Raw genomic sequence first — 20,722 nt, 5'->3', positions numbered from 1 at the left:
AAATACGCTGCGGAATTCCAGCGTATTTGAGGTTGACGGCTTGATAACTACCCCCCTATATCTCCAGCTGTGGTATGTAATAGTTGTCATGATAAGCTTTTACATGCCGAGAATGTGTCCATTAGTAATAGTACTATGCCTGTTGTTCCTTCAACATCTAATGTACAAGATATACCTGTGAATATAAATTATTTTATTGCTGATGCGATTCAGAAGGCTTTGTCTGCCATCCCGCCTTCTAATAAACTTAAAAGGTCTTTTAAAACTTCTCATAAAGTTGATCAAATTTCTAATGACCGACAACATACTGAATTATCCTCATCTGACGAGGTTCTATCTGATTCAGTAGATCCTTCCTCAGATATTAAAACTGACACATCTACTTATTTAAAATGGAGTATATTCGTTCCTTGTTAAAAGAAGTGTTGATTTACATTGGATATTGAGGAAACTAGTCCTCTTGATATTAAAACTAGTAAACTTTTAAATTCCGTTTATAAACCTCCTGTGGTTACTCCAGAGGTTTTTCCAGTTCCTGATGCTATATCTGATATGATTTCTAAGGAATGGAATAGGCCTGGTAGTTCTTTTATTCCTTCTTCAAGGTTTAAAATATTGTACCCTTTGCCAACAGTTAGATTGGAGTTTTGGGAAAAGATCCCCAAAGTTGAAGGGGCTATTTCTACTCTTGCTAAACCTACTACTATTCCTATAGAAGATAGTACTTATTTTAAAGACCCTTTAGATAGGAAACTTGAATCTTATCTAAGGAAAGCTTATTTACATTCTGGTCATCTCCTCAGGCCTGCCATTTCTATGGCTGATGTTGCAGCTGCATCAACTTTTTGGTTGGAAAGTTTAGCGCAAAAGGGAAACAGATCCTGATTTGTCTACCATTATTCGCTTGCTTCGACATGCTAATCATTTTATTTGTGATGCCATTTTTTATATAATCTAAATTGATGTTAAATCTATGTCTTTAGCTATTTTAACTAGAAGAGCTTTGTGGCTTAAATATTGGAATGCTGACATAGTATCTAAGTCTAGATTACTATCTCTTTCTTTGCAAGGTAATACGTTATTTGGTTCTTAGTTGGATTCGATTATTTCAACTGTCACTGGGGGGAACAGAGTTTTTTTTGCCTCAGGATAAAAGACCTAAGGGTAAATCTAAAGCTTCTAACCGCTGTCGTTCCTTTCGACAAAATAAGGAACAGAAACCTAATCCTTCCCCCAAAGAATCTGGTTCCAATTGGAAACCTTCTTCAAGTTGGAATAAATCCAAACCGTTTAAGAAACCAAAGCCAGCCCCCAAGTCTGCATGAAGGTGCGGCCCTCATTCTAGCTCAGATGGTAGGGGGCAGATTAAGATTATTTCAAGACATTTGGGCAGATTCTGTCCAAAATCATTGGATTCAGAGTATTGTCTCTCAAGGGTACCGAATAGGATTCAGAGTAAGACCTCCTGTGAGAAGGTTTTTTCTCTCACGCATAACAGTAAAGGCTCAAGCTTTTCTGAAGTGTGTTTCAGACCTGGAGCTTTCAGGGGTAATCATACCAGTTCTGTTTCAGGAACAGGGTCTGGGGTTTTATTCAAATCTATTCATTGTCCCAATGAAGGAAAATTCTTTCAGGCCAGTTCTGTATCTGAAAATTTTGAATCGTTATTTAAGTGGGCCAACTTTCAATATCGTGACTATAAGGACTATTCTGCCTTTTGTTCAGCAAGGGCATTATATGTCCACAATAGACGTACATGATGCTTATCTTCATATTCCGATTCATCCAGACCATTATCAGTTTCTGAGATTCTCTTTTCTAGACAAGCATTACCAATTTGTCACTTTTCCGTTTGGCATAGCAACAGATCCAAGAATCTTTTCGAAGGTTTTCGGTGCCCTACTCTCTGTAATCAGAGAACGGGTATTGCAGTATTTCCTTATTTGGACAATATCTTGGTACTAGCTCAGTCTTTACATTCTACAGAATCTCACACAAATCAACTAGTGTTGTTTCTTCAAAGACATGGTTGGAGGATCAATTTACCAAAAAGTTATTTGATTCCTCAGGCGAGGGTCACCTTTTTAGGTTTCCAGATAAATTCCGTGTCCATGACTCTGTCTCTAACAGACAAGAGATGATTAAAATTTGTTTCAACTTGTCGGAACCTTCAGTCTCAGTCATTCCCTTCAGTGATTATGTGCATAGACGTTTTAGGTCTCATGACTGCAGCATCGGACGTGATCCCCTTTGCTCGTTTTCATATGAGACCTCTCCAGCTTTGTATGCTGAACCAATGGTGCAGGGATTATACAAAGATATCACAATTAATATCCTTAAATCTCAATGTTTGACTCTCTCTGACTTGGTGGTTAGATCACCATCGTATAGTTCAAGGGGCCTCTTTTGTTCATCCAACCTGGACTGTGATCACAACAGATGCAAGTCTTTCAGGTTGGGGAACTGTCTGGGGATCTTTGACAGCACAAGGTTTTTGGATTCCTCAAGAGGCGAGGTTACCAATCAATATTTTAGAACTCTGTGCTATCTTCAAGGCTCTTCGGGTGTGGCCTCTGTTGAAGAGAGAATTGTTCATTTGTTTTCAGACAGACAATATCACAACTGTGGCATATGTCAATCATCAGGATGGGACTCACAGTCCCCAAGCCATGAAAGAAGTGTCTTGGATACTTGCTTGGGCGGAATCCAGCTCCTGTCTAATTTCTGCGGTTCATATCCCAGGTATAGACAATTGGGAAGCGGATTATCTCAGCCATCAGACTTTACATTCTGGGGAGTGGTCGCTCCATCCAGATGTGTTTTCTCAGATTGTCCAGATGTGGGGTCTTCCAGAAATAGATCTGATGGCTTCCCATCTAAACAAGAAACTTCCCAGGTACCTGTCCAGGTCCAGGAATCCTCAGGCAGAAGCAGTGGATGAGTTAGCAGTTCCTTGGTGTTACCAACCTGCTTATATCTTCCCGCCTCTAGTTCTTCCAAAAGTGATTTCCAAAATTATCATGGAACAATCGTTTGTGTTGCTGGTAGCTCCAGCATGGCCTCACAGGTTTTGGTATGCGGATCTTGTTCGGATGTCCAGCTGCCAACCTTGGCCACTTCCATTAAGGCTAGACCTTCTGTCTCAAGGTCTGTTTTTCCATCAGGATCTCAAATCATTAAATTTGAAGGTATGGAAATTGAACGCCTAGTGCTTAGTCATAGAGGTTTCTCTGACTCAGTGATTAATACTATGTTACAAGCTCGTAAATCTGTTTCTAGGAAGATTTATTATTTCATGGTGTTCTTCTCATAAGTTCTCCTGGCATTCTTTTAGAATTCCTAGAATTTTACAGTTTCTTCAGGATGGTTTGGATAAAGGTTTGTCTGCAAGTTCCTTAAAGGGACAAGTCTCTGCTCTTTCTGTTTTATTTCACAGAAAGATTGCTAAGCTTCCTGACATTCACTCTTTTGTTCCTGCTTTGGTCCGTATCAAGCCTGTCATTAATTCAATCTCTCCTCCTTGGAGTCTTAATTTGGTTTTGAAGGCCTTACAGGCTCCTCCTTTTGAGCCTATGCATTCTTTGGACCTATGCATTCTTTGGACATTAAACTACTTTCTTGGAAATTATTGTTCCTTTTGGCCATCTCTTCTGTTAGAAGAGTTTCTGAATTATCTGCTCTTTCTTGTGTATCTCCTTTTCTGATTTTCCATCAGGATAAGGCAGTTTTGCGGAATTCATTTAAATTCTTATCTAAGGTTGTGAATTCTAACAATTAATAGAGAAATTGTTGTCCCTTCTTTGTGTCCTAATCCTAAGAATTCTTTGGATAAATCCTTGCATTCTTTGGATGTGGTAAGAGCTTTGAAATATTATGTTGAAGCTACTAAAGATTTCAGGAAGACTTCTAGTCTATTTGTTATCTTTTCTGGTTCTAGGAAAGGTCAGAAGGCTTCTGCCATTTCCTTGGCATCTTGGTTAAAGCTTTTGATTCATCAGGCTTATTTGGAGTTGGGTCAGGCCCCGCCTCAGAGAATTACAGCTCATTCTACTAAATCAGTCTCCACATTGTGGGCTTTTAAGAATGAAGCTTCAGTTGATCAGATTTGCAAAGCAGCAACTTGGTCGTCTTTGCATACATTTACACTAAATTCTACCGTTTTGATGTATTTGATTCTTCGGAAGCAGTTTTTGGTAGAAAAGTTCTTCAGGCAGCTGTTTCAGTTTGATTCCTCTGCTTATGTTTAAGTTTTTTTCTTTCATTTATGAGAAAAACTTATTTTTTTTGGTTGTGGATTTAATTTTCTCAGCGGAAAATGGCTGTTATTATTGTATCCCTCCCTCTTTAGTGACTCTTGTGTGGAGTTACACATCTTTTTGGTATTTCTATCCCATACGTCACTAGCTCATGGACTCTTGCCAATTACATGAAAGAAAACATAATTTATTTGTCGGAATATATTCCAATTACTTTCATTAGGATCTCTAAGATATTTATTTTGGGCATTATTCAATTTTCATCAATCCTTTGTTAGGATTATGATAGAATAACAAAACAGCAGCAGTCAAATGTATATTTGGAGAATTGTACACTAGAATATGTGTATATATATATATATATATATATATATATATATACATACACACAAAAGATTCACACGTATTGAATAAATAATTTACTTAATGCAAGTACAGAGAGTATCTCCTTTGCTCCTGGCACATTGTTTTGGAAGGTGAGAGTGCAAATCCTTCAGTCTTCGGTTACATATATATATATATATATATATATATATATATATATATATATATATATATATATAGCACCTGTTAAGGACTAGGATATATTAGGCAGCAAGTGAACAGTCAGTTAGAAGCAGGAAAAAATGGTCAAGCGAAAAGATCTGAGTGACTTTGACAAATAGTGATGGCTAGATGACTGAGTCAAAACATCTCCAAAACGGCAAGTCTTGAGGGGTTTTCCCAGTATGCAGTGGTTAGGACCTACCAAAGTGGTGCAAGGAAGGGCAACCGGTGATCCGGCATCAGGGTCATGGGCGCCTAAGGCTCTCACTGATGCACGTGGTTAGCGAAGGCTATTCCATCTGGTCCGATCATACAGAATAGCTACTGTAGCTGAAATTGCTGAAAAAAATAATGTTGGCCATGATAGAAAAGTGTCAGAACACACTGTGCATCACAGTTTGCTGTTCATGGGGCTGCGTAGCCGCAGACCGATCAGAGTGCCCATGATAACCCCTATCCACTGGCAAAAGCACCTTCAATTGGGACGGGAGTGTCAGAACTGGAGCATGGAGCACTGGAAGAAGGTTGCCTGGTCTGATGAATCACGTTTTCTCTTAGATCAGGTGGACCTGGGTTGACCTGGGCAGCAGGATGCACTATGGGAAGAAGACAGGTCTGCGGAGGCAGTGTTATGCTCTGGGCAATGTTCTGCTGGGAAACATTTGGTCTTGGCATTCATGTGCATGTTACTTTGACACGTAACACCTACCAAGAGATTGTTACAACCCTTCATGGCAATGGTGGTCCCTGATGTCAGTGGCTTATTTCAGCAGGATAATGCACCCTGCCACACTGCAAAAATTGTTCAGGAATTAGCATGTGGAGTAGGTGGTAACACGACAGGCCTCTTAAACATGTCTTCCAGGTTCTTCTCCAGTGCATTAGTAGTGGGGGGAACTGTTAACCCCATCTGGCATCATCTCTTGGATTGGTATCGGTAATAGAGAAGTGCATTTGTTTAACAAAACAAAAATCTGAATGCTTTGCTACACCTGTACCAGTATATCCTACTTCAATGTTATGCAAATGCATATTTTGGCTTCATGTGATGTTCATCCCACGTACTGTTTTAAACATTGTGCAGTAGGTAGAACTCAAGATATTTATAAACCTTTTGTGTTACTGCTGATTGAAATATGCACCCATTATTGTTTCATACGTTTTACACTTGTAGTGTCCTTAAAGTTGAAGCCAGATACTTTTTCTCTTATTGTTCAATGTAATCAAACTTGGAGATCTTATATTCCTTGTCTTATTTTCTCCATGCAACAAAATGACTACTATCTTTAATAAGATTTTAAAGTATTGTTCTCTTTTCAAAAGGTTCTATCTAATTATCTCACACACAACCTTGATGTAAGTTATAATACATGTTGGTATTACAAGTTGAAAGTAAAATATATATATAAAAATACAAAGAACATATTCTACTATGTGAAGAACATTGGAATGTAAAATATTTACACTAAATACATAGTAAAAACACATAATAAAATATTAAAATTGAATAAAAATGATTTTTCATATTTTAAGATATTTGAGTGGAAATGGCTCCAAAGGTTTCTGTGATTTAAAAAAAATGAGACAAAGATAAATCATTTCAGAACTTTTTTCACCTTTAATATAACCTATAAACTGTACAACTCAATTGAAAAAAAAAACAAATCTTTTAGGTGGAGAGAAGTAAAAATAAAAAAATAAAATAATATGGTTGCATAAGTGTGCACACCCGTAAACTAAGACTTTGTTGAAGCATCTTTTGATTTTTGATTTTTTTTTTAAATAAGTTTTGCCACCAACATTAGTGACTGTGAAACTTTGTTTGGCATATAAAACATATGTAACAGGCAATTTAATATCACATAATTCCAAACACATAAAGTAACAAAAAGTACTGACATAAATGTGGAGCCCAGATAATATGTCAAATCAGTTATACAAATGATGCCTAAGAAAACAAGTAAAAAAAGTGAACCTCATATTTTCTATTAAGGCGTTTCCCCTTATAATGTAATGAGACATATGGAATAATATCCCCCTAAGATATATAGAGGCCTCTCTTGGACCCCTGGAGTAAGTTTATGACATACTGGGGGACTTAGGGGAAGAAATAAATTAATAAACTGGGCCACTCTTGGACCCAAAATATAGTGCAAAATGAAAATTAATCAACATTATGTACCACGAGCTGAGCACGTAGAGCAACTAACTATAGGGATCTAACAAACAAACCTTATGTAGTGATAAAGTGATTACAATAGCATATGGAGGGCAACCCTCATATCATAGGAGCTAAATATAGTATGTAAAAGGACAGCTTGCTATTAGTCTGGGTAGTATAGATGTCTTTGAAGCACTATAGCTCATTGGAAAGGTGGTTCTCTTTTATTCCAGGGTGCAGTAAATATAAATATATAAACTAGTAAGTCTATTCAGAGGGACGGGGATGGGAAAGTATAATAAGGCATGCTAACCCAACAGTAGGTAACAGTGTGTAATATTTTAGGGAGAGAAGTTAAGCTCCCCATAGTCAAGTTAATAAAAGCCTCCTGGGAGAATTTAGAGTCAAGTTATAAGTCAGGCTGTCATTATCCTAGAGTCCATGCTGGGTACACTGCAAGAATAGCGCAGGAGCTTGGTGGACTAACTTACTACTAATACAGGAACTTAGGGTGCTCTACTAAACATAACCTTAGCAGTATATGAACAAATGTGTTAGCATATTAAACTCATACATGGACTAAGTCATACCACTTAGACTGGGCACAATAATAAAAAAGAAGGGATAAGTATGGCTGGATGATTTAATGGTAGCATCGATGTAAGGACGTCTGCATAGCTGAATAAGGGCAATAATAGCCTGTGTTAAATACTTATGCCCTAATATAATTCCCTCAAAGTAAGCTTTGAGAGCCTAGCAAAGAAGCTAAGGCACCTTGCTGCATATTATTTTGAGAGTTTCTGTCCCACTCTTTTTTTAGTTTAGGAAATTCTGGTGTATACATTCATGTACAGACAAACCTACTGACTCTGCAGGCACACCAAAAACAGTTTATATACAAAGAAACTTAACAAACTGCTATAGAACAGGGAAGTGCCAATAACATAGATACATGCATGGTGGGTATAAGCATATGGTTAAAAATACCATTGCACCAAGATTCATATCACCTATGAAATATTTTTAGCCTGGGTGCTTGAGCTGCTAAATCCTGTGAAAAGTTTAAGTGTCCACAAATAAGAGGCTAAACAGCCATCATGAATAAGCCTGTTGGCCCCAGAAAGAGTGACAAACAGTATGTAGCAGAGATGGGGGCGAGGATTAATAGAGGGTCTTGCCTCTTACACTGTTAGAGATGGATGCCTCAACCTATCCCCATTCTAACCGGCGACCAGTCTAATCTCTCCTGGTGACTCATCCCGGGGAACGTCATATGTAGTAACCCAGGTAAAGGGGGGCCAAGTACTAGAGACCAGTTTCCAGTTATGCTGCGCGGGCTATACATAGAAGATTTACCAGTTCCAGTGAGACTCTGAGTGCGGCAACCCCGGCCTGCATACCCAGATGGAGACTGTGTTACCAGGGAAGCGTCCTTTGATATTGGGCATGGTATCTTCCCATTCCGGCCATCCACTGTGCTCCGTAAGCTCCCTCCTGCATGTCTTTCCGCTGTCAAGTGTGAGCCGCGATCTGCGTCCCTGTGCTGCCTTAGAGGGTAAGTAGAAGCAGGGCCCTGGTCATGCAGTTCTCGTCGCTGCGTAGTCTCGTCTTCCAAGGCACTTGTTATATACCCTTTAGTAGCGACTTGTGCTCCTGCTTGTTTCAGAATTTTGCAGACTTCTGCGCTCTTGTCTTCTGTCATGCAGGACTCCTAGCAGGGACCAGGAGGATTTGGTTCCTGTGGCTGCTCCTCAGGTTCTTTGCAGATGCTATGGTCCGAACGAAAAGCCCTCTCTATAACTTTACAGAGGTGAAGCCTGTGTGCTTCTAAGATCGAGCTCAGCGTAGCAATTAATTGCGTGCTCTCCATTATTTTCTTTCAAAGTTCTTGTCTGTCGATAAGAGTCCTGAAATAGGACACTATAACCCCGGCAGTGGGGGGGGGTTTATGCGGCAGCCCCGGTCCTGCGTTCTATAATCTCCACGAGACCCAGAGTAAAATGGCTTCCCGGCCTGCCAGAAGACTACCACGCAGCTGTCCCAGAGAACATAGGCTAAAACAAAGTCAGAATATCAGCTCTTAGAGTATATGTAAACGTAAGTAGTATATAGGATCAGATATATCCAAATAGTGTAGTATTTTGTAGGTTTAATGTAGATAATTTGCCAAAGGATTCTCAGTCTCACGGAGCTTCACAGAGACCTGTCTTGCCGCTTTGAGAGCAGGCTCCGCTCCCCGCATCTTTTGATTTTTTTACAGCACTGTCTTTTTGGGTTTGAGTCTATCAGCATGGCACATCTTGACTTGGCAAAATTTGCCCACTCTTCTTTGCGAAAAAATTCCAAATCTGTAGGATTGCGAGGGCATCTCCTGTGCACAGCCCTCTTCAGATCACCCCACAGATTTACAATCGGATTCAGGTCTGGACTCTAGCTGCGCCATTCCAAAACTTTAATCTTCTGGTGAAGCCATTCCTTTGTTGATTTGGATGTATGCTTTGGGTCATTGTCATAAGATGAAGTTCCTCTTCATGTTCAGCTTTCTAGCAGAAGCCTGAAGGTTTTGTGCCAATATTGACTGGTATTTGGAACTGTTCATAATTCCCTCTACCTTGACTAAGGCCCCAGTTCCAGCTGAAGAAAAACAGCCTCAAAGCATGATGCTGCCACCACAATGCTTCACTGTGGGTATGGTGTTCTTTTGGTGATGTGCAGTGTGGTTTTTGCGCCAAACATATCTTTTGGAAATATGGCCAAAAAGTTCAACCTTGGTTTCATCAGATCATAACACCTTTTCACACATGCTTTTGGGAGACTTCAGATGTGTTTTTGCAAAATTTAGCCGGGCTTAGATGTTTTTCTAGGTAAGAAAAGGCTTCCGTCTTGCCACTCTACCCCATAGCCCAGACATATGAAGAGTACGGGAAATTGTTGTCACATGTACCACACAGCCAGTACTTGCCAGATATTCCTGCAGCTCCTTTAATATTGCTGTAGACCTCTTGGCAGCCTCCCAGACCAGTTTTATTTTATCTTTTCATCAATTTTGGAGGGACGTTCAGTTCTTGGTAATGTCACTGTCGCGCCATATTTTCTCCACTTGATGATGACTGTCTTCACTGTGTTCCATGGTATATCTAATGCCTTGAAAATTATTTTGTACCCTTCTCCTGACAGATGCCTTTTAAAGGGACAGTCTAGGCCAAAATAAACTTTCATGATTCAGATAGAGCATGTAATTTAAAAAAAATTTCCAATATACTTTTATCACCAATTTTGCTTTGTGTTCTTGGTATTCTTAGTTGAAAGCTTAACCTAGGAGGTTCATATGCTAATTTCTTAGACCTTGAAGCCCACCTCTTACAGATTGCATTTTAACAGTTTTTCACCACAAGAGGGTGTTAGTTCACGTATTTCATATAGATAACACTGTGTTCGTGCACGTGAAGTTATCTGGGAGCAGGCACTGATTGGCTAGACTGCAAGTTTGTCAAAAGAACTGAAAAAAGGGACAGTTTGCAGAGGCTTAGATACAAGATAATCACAGAGGTTAAAAGTATATTATTATAACTGTGTTGGTGATTTAAAACTGGGAAATGGGTAATAAAGGGATTATCTATGTTTTAAAACAATAAAAATTCTGGTGTAGACTGTCCCTTTAACAATGAGATCCCTCTGTTGCTTTGGGAGATCTCTGTGGACCATGGCTTTTGCTGTAGGATTCAACTAAGAAAATGTCAGGAAAGACCTACTAGAACAGCTGAACTTTATTTGGGGTTAATCAGAGGCACTTTAAATGATTGCAGGTGTGTACTGACTCCTATTTAACATGATTTTGAATGTGATTGCTTAATTCTGAACACAGCTACATCTTCAGTTTTTGTTTACTTACCTACTCCTAAAATATTTTAGTTTGTTTTTCAATTGTGTTGTACAGTTTATAGGTCACATTATAAGTGGAAAAGGTTCTAAAATGATTTATCTTTGTCTCATTTATTTACATCACAGAAACCTGACAATTTAACAGGGGTGTGTAGACTTTTTATATCCACTATCTATCTATCTATCTATCTATCTATCTATCTATCTATCTATCTATATATATATATATATATATATATATATATATATACACACACACACATTACAGCCCTTTCCTGTCAAATACCTCATACATGTGTCAGATTTGGCTTCTTTTCTCCACTTTTTTTGTGTCATACCAATTATTATTATCATCGGTTATTTGTAGAGTGCCAACAGATTCCCCAGCGCTATAAATATAGGCAGAATACAAGGAAACATTTATAGGGATCAGACGGGTAGAGGGACCTGCCAAGAGTCGCACTGTTGTAGTCAGCTCTAAAGAAGGTGATCTACAAACAGCTGTGCTCTTAGGCTTAAATGCTAAGGGGGTTCAAGGTTATAGCAATGAAGGAGAGGAGCTGGTATAAAAAAAAGTTAGTGTAGGTTATATGCATCCCTGAACAGTAGAGTCTTTGGGGAGTGCTTGAACTAGGGGAGAGTCTTGTGGAGTGAGCCAGAGAGTTCCACAAGATGGGAGCCAGTTTGGAGAAGTCCTGTAAATGGGAATGTGAGGAAGTAACAAGAGATGAGGAGAGTAGGAGGTCATGAGCAGAACGAAGGGGAAGGGAGGGAAAGTATCTGGAGACAAGGTCTGAGATATAGGGGGGAGCAGTGCAGTTGAGGGCTTTGTATGTAAGAGTGAGACATTTGTGTTTAATCCTGGAGGCAAGAGGAAGCCAGTGAAGGGATTGGCAGAGAGGTGCAGCAGATGAAGAGCGACGTGTAAGGAAGATAAGCCTGGCAGAGGCATTCATAATGGATTGTAAAGGAGCTAGGCGGCAGCTGGAGAGACCAGAGAGGACAGAGTTGCAGTAATCAAGGCGGGAAAGGATGATAGAGTGTATTAAAATCTTATTTGTGTCTTGAGTAAGGAAATGTCTAACTTTAGAGATGTTTTTAAGGTGAAAGTGACAGGATTTAGCCAAGGACTGAATGTAAGGAGTGAAAGAAAGATCTGAGTCAAGCAAAAGAAATAAACATGAGAATGCCTAAACTTTTTTAATTGCAATCATTTTCTGAGTGAAGTGGTGCATTATCTGACAGAAATGCAGGGGTGTAAATATTTTTTTTACTAGTCAGAGGTTAACAGCTACTAGCCCAGAGGGAAAATGTTACTACTAGTACATTCAATGATAAAGATAGAACAATTTTTTGACTGGCAGTGAGAGTGGATTTAAACTAATAGAGATCCCTATATAAGGAATCTAAAGTAGGTGATCCCTACCTCTAATAGTAATATATCAAATACTGTATAAATAGGAATAGCGGTTTAAGGGGCACAATCGTCCACTAAAATTAGTATAATTTTATTAATTTTATCATTAAAATCATCCAGGTTAAGGAAATAATTTTGATTCTTGGCTAATGGGGGATTACATAACATGATAACTATATTGATACGATTTGGAATTATTCTCTACCAACTGCATATGCAGATATACTGGCAATCTAGTTGACAATCTTGGTATCTTGATACCTTGGTACCTTAACCCCTTAAGGACCAGCGACGTACCCTGTATGTCGCTGGCCTTTTTTTGGGACTTGATTGTTTTATAGTGCGGTCTTGCCACCAGCGTTGAGACTGCTCTATTCCACAAAACCTTCTGGAGGGAGGGCATTAATTGCATGTTCTTGCTAGACTTGTGCTTTTATGTCCTGAAAAAACCCTTAACGACCAGTGACATACAGGGTACATTGTGGTCATTAAGGGGTTAATATCGATTGCCTAAGTATATATCTGCTAAATAGCAGAAAGGAAAATATATACGATTATTTACACTCTTACACCAGTTAGCCCATAATAATACACTATCCAAGTATGCCCGGCCGATAATCAGGATACCTCGGCGTCGGTCTGGAAGTGTTTATGATGCTTACTGGTACTAAAACTGACTTATTAACTGAATTAATAGCACAAATGCATTTTGGCCCATAAACGGACCTTTGTCAATGTGATGCTGTCTCAGTTTTGGCAATACCTGAATGCTGGAGCCCTAGCCTCGCTATCATTGCTCCCTGACCTATCATTGTGCTTTACATATCTGTGTTGCTTCATTTTCAGTTGGCCAATGGATGCTCAGAATGTGGTGGGTGTGTCGTTAACTCCCCCTCTGTCTTTAGTACTGTCATTGTTCTAACACTTATTATATGTCACCGGCTGATATGTGAAGCGTCTTCGATTTTGTGTAAGGCTAACGAATAGTCCTATTATGTGCGATTGCGGTATTATGAATATATTAAATGCTGTTTTAGGGAGTATGTGTTGATAGTTCTTTTTAGTATTCTTCTATGTTAGTTAGTATCTTGTCATTATGATAGAAATGCTAAAAGGAAACCCCTATATGAGGGGTCATTACCATGTGGAGGGTGCCATATATGCCGGCACATGGTTAAAAAGACATCAATGACAGATAGATTTGGGAAATTACAAAAGATTAATTAATACATAAATTGCAAAAACAAAAATGTGATTTATTGTATAAGATGCAATTATAATTTATTTTATGTGGGTATTACCACTAGATGTTGGGGTACAAGGATCACAGAACACATGTCCAATATCAGAAATGCCAAAAATGATTTAGCTAAATCTAAGAAAATAACCTCAGTAGCAAAACATTTTCTAGAAAAGCAAATTGGAAATGTGAATGCACTAAGGTGCTGGGGGTTAGAACAAACTAAATGTGGCATTAGGGGAGGTAATGTAGAAAATACCTTGTTACAAAAAGAAAGCAAATGGATATTTTTTATTAAATACGGTTTTCCTGAATGGCATGAATGAATGCAATAACTATTGGATTTATCTATGACTTATCCGTCATAAAATGCAGCAACAGTAATAGAGCTGTGTTTCATAGACTGAGAATATCTATGTGTATATATACAAGGTGAAGGGAATAGATAAATAAACCCAATCATATGGAACCTTTATAGCCTACTATAAATTAAAACTCCATCATTGCGGTAAAAAATTATGAAGTATAACTTGTAAATGATATTAGATGATTATCAGTATTGTATAAAATTATCATCTTTATATGATAGAAATTGTGCACTGAATAGAGGAGAATATGTGTAATATCACCACTTTATTTGGCGTTGAAATCTTGTCTATGCTCACTATTTATTGAGCCCTTCTTTTTCTAACGCTCAGTAACATAGAAGAATACTAAAAAGAACTATCAACACATACTCCCTAAAACAGCATTTAATATATTCATAATACCGCAATCGCACATAATAGACTATTCATTAGCCTTACATAAAATCGAAGACGCTTCACATATCGGCCGATGACATATAATAAGTGTTAGAGCTATGACAGTACTAAAGACAGGGGGAGTTAACGACACACCCACCACATTCTGATCATCCATTGGCCAACTGAAAATGAAGCAACACAGATACGTAAAGCACAATGATAGGTCAGGGAGCAATGATGTTCCTGAATGGGTGTGACTTGAAGGGTTTAAATAGCGAGGCTAGGGCTCCAGCATTCAAGTATTGCCAAAACTGAGACAGCATCACATTGACAAAGGTCTGTTTACAGGCCGAAATGCATTTGTGCTATTAATTGTTTGTCAGTTTTAGTACCAGTAAGCATCATAAACACTTCCAGACCGACACCGAGGTATCCTGATTATCTGCCGGGCATACTTGGATAGTGTATTATTATGGGTTAACTGGTATAAGAGTGTAAATAATCGTATATATTTTCCTTTCTGCTATTTAGCAGATATATACTTAGGCAATCGATATTAAGGTATTAAGGTATCAAGATACCAAGATTGTCAGCTTATCACCTAGATTGTCAGTATATCTGCATATGCAGTTGGTAAAGAATAATTCCAAATCTTATCAATATAGTTATCATTTTATGTAATCCCCCATTAGCCAAGAATCAAAATTATTTCCTTAACCTGGATGATTTTAATGATAAAATTTATAAAGCTATACTAATTTTAGTGGACGATTGTGCCCCTTAGTTAAAAAAAAGTCAACTTCTTTCATGCTTTTAAAGATTGTGGTTTGCAGAAAGAAAATTATAGATGTATTGATTATATATTTTTTTTTTTTTTCAATTTGCAGGAAAAGTTCACAGAAAGTGAATCATCAAGCAAGAAGGAGTTTCCTCTTCTGAATCTCCGTATTTTATACAGCATCACACAGCTCATTCCATTTTTCAGGACCCTCAGTTATGCATTCAAAGCGAAGGGAAAAGCATCGAAAAACTCTAAAAGTCTCTTTGATGCTCCAGTGGAATACCCAGTGGAGGACAGTACAAGGGTTTTAAAAGAACTTGAAGAAAATGTTGAAAATGATTTTTTGGAAAATATGGGAAGTTAGTTTATTCTCCAAAAAATGTGTAATTCAAGCACCACATCAACTTTTTGTTGGTTTAATCTTATTTCTATATATAATAAACGCAGGGAAAAATGTTAAAATATGGCATGTATGTTCACTACTAATAACTGAAAATATATAGAGAAAAATGTTACCTTTAAGATTGTAATAAAAATAATAAGTCATATATGAAGGAAAACATACTCTAAGACCTGGAGCTCTGCACTATATCAGCCGTTCAACTGTCCTGACTTGAAAGTGAAATATATATATATACTTCTTTTTTCTTCTTCTTCTTTCAAATCTTTAAAAGTTTGCAGTAATTGTTATTTTCAGTAATATGTTTTGAGAGTTCTAAAATACAACATTTCTTATATGCATATTCCAAAGAGATTCTGACCAATTTATAAATGTATTTATTTATTTATTATCTGCACAAGAGATTGGAATACATTTTCAGTTCACACCTGCAATCCATGATAACGTTATTCTGGTTGCTAAAGGCTGCTAAATTATAGCAATGTTAGTAATATGGGGGTTTTCCTGGCTTTATTTTACTCTGCTATAGGAATAACAATTTTGGTAATGGTGAGCTTTGTAGAAGGAAACAAACTCCTTAATATGACATGTTAGAAATGTATTAAAAATAAATATAAAAAATGTAATTATATTTAGGCATTCTTAGTGACATATTTACAAATGCAGCTTTCTTTCATGTAATTAGCAAGAGTCCATGAGCTAGTGACGTATGGGATATACATTCCTACCAGGAGGGGCAAAGTTTCCCAAACCTCAAAATGCCTATAAATACACCCCTCACCACACCCACAAATCAGTTTTACAAATTTTGCCTCCCATGGAGGTGGTGAAGTAAGTTTGTGCTAGATTCTTCGTTGATATGCGCTTCGCAGCAGGCTGGAGCCCGGTTTTCCTCTCAGTGTGCAGTGAATGTCAGAGGGATGTGAAGAGAGTATTGCCTATTTGAATTCAATGGTCTCCTTCTACGGGGTCTATTTCATCGGTTCTCTGTTATCGGTCGTAGAGATTCATCTCTTACCTCCCTTTTCAGATCGATGATATACTCTTATATATATCATTACCTCTACTGATTCTCGTTTCAGTACTGGTTTGGCTTTCTACTACATGTAGATGAGTGTCCTGGGGTAAGTAAGTCTTATTTTTGTGACACTCTAAGCTATGATTGGGCACTTTTATATAAAGTTCTAAATATATGTGTTTAAACATTTATTTGCCTTGATTCAGGATGTTCAACATTCCTTATTTCAGACAGTCAGTTTCATTATTTGGGATAATGCATTTGAATAATCAATTTTTCTTACCTTAAAATTTGACTTTTTTTCCTGTGGGCTGTTAGGCTCGCGGGGGCTGAAATTGCTTCTTTTTATTGCGTCATTCTTGGCGCGGACTTTTTTGGCGCAAACATTTTCTTGTCATTTCCGGCGTCATACTTGTCGCCGGAAGTTGCGTCATTTTTTTGACGTTTTTGCGCCAAAAATGTCGGCGTCACCGGATGTGGCGTCATTTTTGGCGCTTAAAGCATTTAGGCGCCAAATAATGTGGGCGTCTTTTTTGGCGCTAAAAAATATGGGCGTCATTATTGTCTCCACATTATTTAAGTCTCATTGTTTATTTGCTTCTGGTTGCTAGAAGCTTGTTCATTGGCATTTTTTCCCATTCCTGAAACTGTCTTTTAAGGAATTTGATCAATTTTGCTTTATATGTTGTTTTTTCTATTACATATTGCAAGATGTCTCAGATTGACCCTGAATCAGAAGATACTTCTGGAAAATTGCTGCCTGATGCTGGATCTACCAAAGTTAAGTGTATTTGTTGTAAACTTGTGGTAACTGTTCCTCCGGCTGTTGTTTGTAATGAATGTCATGACAAACTTGTTAATGCAGATAATATTTCCTTTAGTAATGTTCCATTACCTGTTGCTGTTCCATCAACATCTAATATTCAGGGTGTTCCTGTTAACATAAGAGATTGTGTTTCTAAATCTATTAAGAAGGCTATGTCTGTTATTCCTCCTTCTAGTAAACTTAAAAGGTCTTTTAAAACTTCTCATTTTTCAGATGAATTTTTAAATGAACATCATCATTCTGATTCTGATAATGATTCTTCTGGTTCAGAGGATTCTGTTTCAGAGGTTGATACTGATAAATCTTCATATTTATTTAAAATGGAATTTATTCGTTCTTTGCTTAAAGAAGTCTTAATTGCATTAGAAATAGAGGAATCTGGTCCTCTTGATACTAAATCTAAACATTTGAATACGGTTTTTAAACCTCCTGTAGTTATTCCAGAGGTTTTTCCCGTCCCTGATGCTATTTCTGAAGTAATTTCCAGGGAATGGAATAATTTGGGTAATTCATTTACTCCTTCTAAACGGTTTAAGCAATTATATCCTGTGCCATCTGACAGATTAGAGTTTTGGGACAAAATCCCTAAGGTTGATGGGGCTATCTCTACTCTTGCTAAACGTACTACTATTCCTACAGCAGATAGTACTTCCTTTAAAGATCCTTTAGATAGGAAAATTGAATCCTTTCTAAGAAAAGCTTACTTATGTTCAGGTAATCTTCTTAGACCTGCTATATCTTTGGCGGATGTTGCTGCAGCTTCAACTTTCTGGTTGAAAGCTTTAGCACAACAAGTAACAGATCATAATACTCATAGCATTGTTAATCTTCTTCAACATGCTAATAATTTAATTTGTGATGCCATCTTTGATATCATTAGGGTTGATGTCAGGTATATGTTTTTAGCTATTTTAGCTAGAAGAGCTTTATGGCTTAAAACTTGGAATGCTGATATGTCTTCTAAGTCAACTTTGCTTTCCCTTTCTTTCCAGGGTAATAAATTGTTTGGTTCACAGTTGGATTCTATTTTTCAACTGTTACTGGGGGGGGAAAGGAACTTTTTTACCACAGGATAAAAAATCTAAAGGTAAATTTAGGTCTGCTAATCGTTTTCGTTCCTTTCGTCACAATAAGGAACAAAAGCCTGATCCTTCCCCTACAGGAGCGGTATCAGTTTGGAAACCATCTCCAGTCTGGAATAAATCCAAGTCTTTTAGAAAGCCAAAGCCAGCTCCCAAGTCCACATGAAGGTGCGGCCCTCATTCCAGCCCAGCTGGTAGGGGGCAGATTACGATTTTTCAAAGAAATTTGGATCAATTCGATTCACAATCTTTGGATTCAGAACATTGTTTCACAAGGGTACAGAATAGGCTTCAAGATAAGGCCTCCTGCAAGAAGATTTTTTCTTTCCCGTGTCCCAATAAATCCAGTGAAGGCTCAAGCATTTCTGAAATGTGTTTCAGATCTAGAGTTGGCTGGAGTAATTATGCCAGTTCCAGTTCTGGAACAGGGGCTGGGGTTTTACTCAAATCTCTTCATTGTACCAAAGAAGGAGAATTCCTTCAGACCAGTTCTGGATTTAAAAATATTGAATCGTTATGTAAGGATACCAACATTCAAAATGGTAACTATAAGGACTATTCTGCCTTTTGTTCAGCAAGGGCATTATATGTCCACAATAGATTTACAAGATGCATATCTGCATATTCCGATTCATCCAGATCACTATCAGTTTCTGAGATTCTCTTTCCTAGACAAGCATTACCAGTTTGTGGCTCTGCCGTTTGGCCTAGCAACAGCTCCAAGGATTTTTACAAAGGTTCTCAGTGCCCTTCTATCTGTAATCAGAGAACAGGGTATTGTGGTATTTCCTTATTTGGACGATATCTTGGTACTTGCTCAGTCTTCACATTTAGCAGAATCTCATACGAATCGACTTGTATCGTTTCTTCGAGAACATGGTTGGAGGATCAATTTACCAAAGAGTTTGTTGATTCCTCAGACAAGGGTAACCTTTTTAGGTTTCCAGATAGATTCAGTGTCCATGACTCTGTCTCTGACAGACAAGAGACGTCTAAAATTGGTTTCAGCTTGTCGAAACCTTCAGTCTCAATCATTCCCTTCGGTAGCCTTATGCATGGAAATTCTAGGTCTTATGACTGCTGCATCGGACGCGATCCCCTTTGCTCGTTTTCACATGCGACCTCTTCAGCTCTGTATGCTGAACCAGTGGTACAGGGATTATACAAAGATATCTCAATTAATATCTTTAAAACCGATTGTACGACACTCTCTGACGTGGTGGACAGACCACCATCGTTTAGTCCAGGGGGCTTCTTTTGTTCTTCCGACCTGGACTGTGATCTCAACAGATGCAAGTCTGACAGGTTGGGGAGCTGTTTGGGGGTCTCTGACAGCACAAGGGGTTTGGGAATCTCAGGAGGCAAAATTTTGGAACTCCGTGCAATTTTCAGAGCTCTTCAGTCGTGGCCTCTTCTAAAGAGAGAGTCGTTCATTTGTTTCCAGACGGACAATGTCACAACCGTGGCATATGTCAATCATCAAGGAGGGACTCACAGTCCTCTGGCTATGAAAGAAGTATCTCGAATACTTGTATGGGCGGAATCCAGCTCCTGTCTAATTTCTGCGGTTCATATCCCAGGTATAGACAATTGGGAAGCGGATTATCTCAGTCGCCAAACGTTACATCCGGGTGAATGGTCTCTTCACCCAGAGGTATTTCTTCAGATTGTTCTAATGTGGGGACTTCCAGAAATAGATCTGATGGCTTCTCATCTAAACAAGAAGCTTCCCAGGTATCTGTCCAGATCCAGGGATCCTCAGGCGGAAGCAGTGGATGCATTGTCACTTCCTTGGAAGTATCATCCTGCTTATATCTTTCCGCCTCTAGTTCTTCTTCCAAGAGTGATTTCCAAGATTCTAAAGGAGCGTTCGTTTGTTCTGCTGGTGGCTCCAGCATGGCCTCACAGGTTTTGGTATGCGGATCTTGTCCGGATGGCTACTTGCCAACCGTGGACTCTTCCATTAAGACCAGACCTTCTATCGCAAGGTCCTTTTTTCCATCAGGATCTTAAATCCTTAAATTTGAAGGTATGGAGATTGAACGCTTGATTCTCAGTCATAGAGGTTTCTCTGACTCCGTAATTAATACTATGTTACAGGCTCGTAAATCTGTATCTAGGAAGATATATTATCGAGTCTGGAAGACTTACATTTCTTGGTGTTCTTCTCATCATTTTTCTTGGCATTCTTTTACAGCTCATTCGACTAGGTCAGTCTCTACTTCCTGGGCATTTAAGAATGAAGCTTCGGTTGATCAGATTTGTAAAGCAGCAACTTGGTCTTCTTTGCATACTTTTACTAAATTCTACCATTTTTATGTGTTTTCTTCTTCGGAAGCAGTTTTTGGTAGAAAAGTACTTCAGGCA

General features: G+C 38.3%; 1 protein-coding gene across 1 annotated transcript in view; it reads left to right on the top strand.

Moving 5' to 3' along the window:
- Positions 1 to 15,770, top strand: part of DOP1B (DOP1 leucine zipper like protein B) — a 593,629-nt gene extending 577,859 nt beyond the window's left edge. The window contains exon 36 of the mRNA XM_053705165.1: positions 15,136 to 15,770. Within this exon, the coding sequence (XP_053561140.1) occupies positions 15,136 to 15,393 (258 nt within the window). The 3' untranslated portion in view covers positions 15,394 to 15,770. The remainder of the gene's footprint in view (positions 1 to 15,135) is intronic.
- Positions 15,771 to 20,722: the final 4,952 nt, after the last annotated feature.

Source organism: Bombina bombina, chromosome 3, assembly GCF_027579735.1.
Source record: "Bombina bombina isolate aBomBom1 chromosome 3, aBomBom1.pri, whole genome shotgun sequence".
NCBI lineage: Eukaryota > Metazoa > Chordata > Amphibia > Anura > Bombinatoridae > Bombina > Bombina bombina.
The sequence above is the reverse complement of the archived record's forward strand: the minus strand, read 5'-3'. Positions and strand labels throughout refer to the sequence as shown.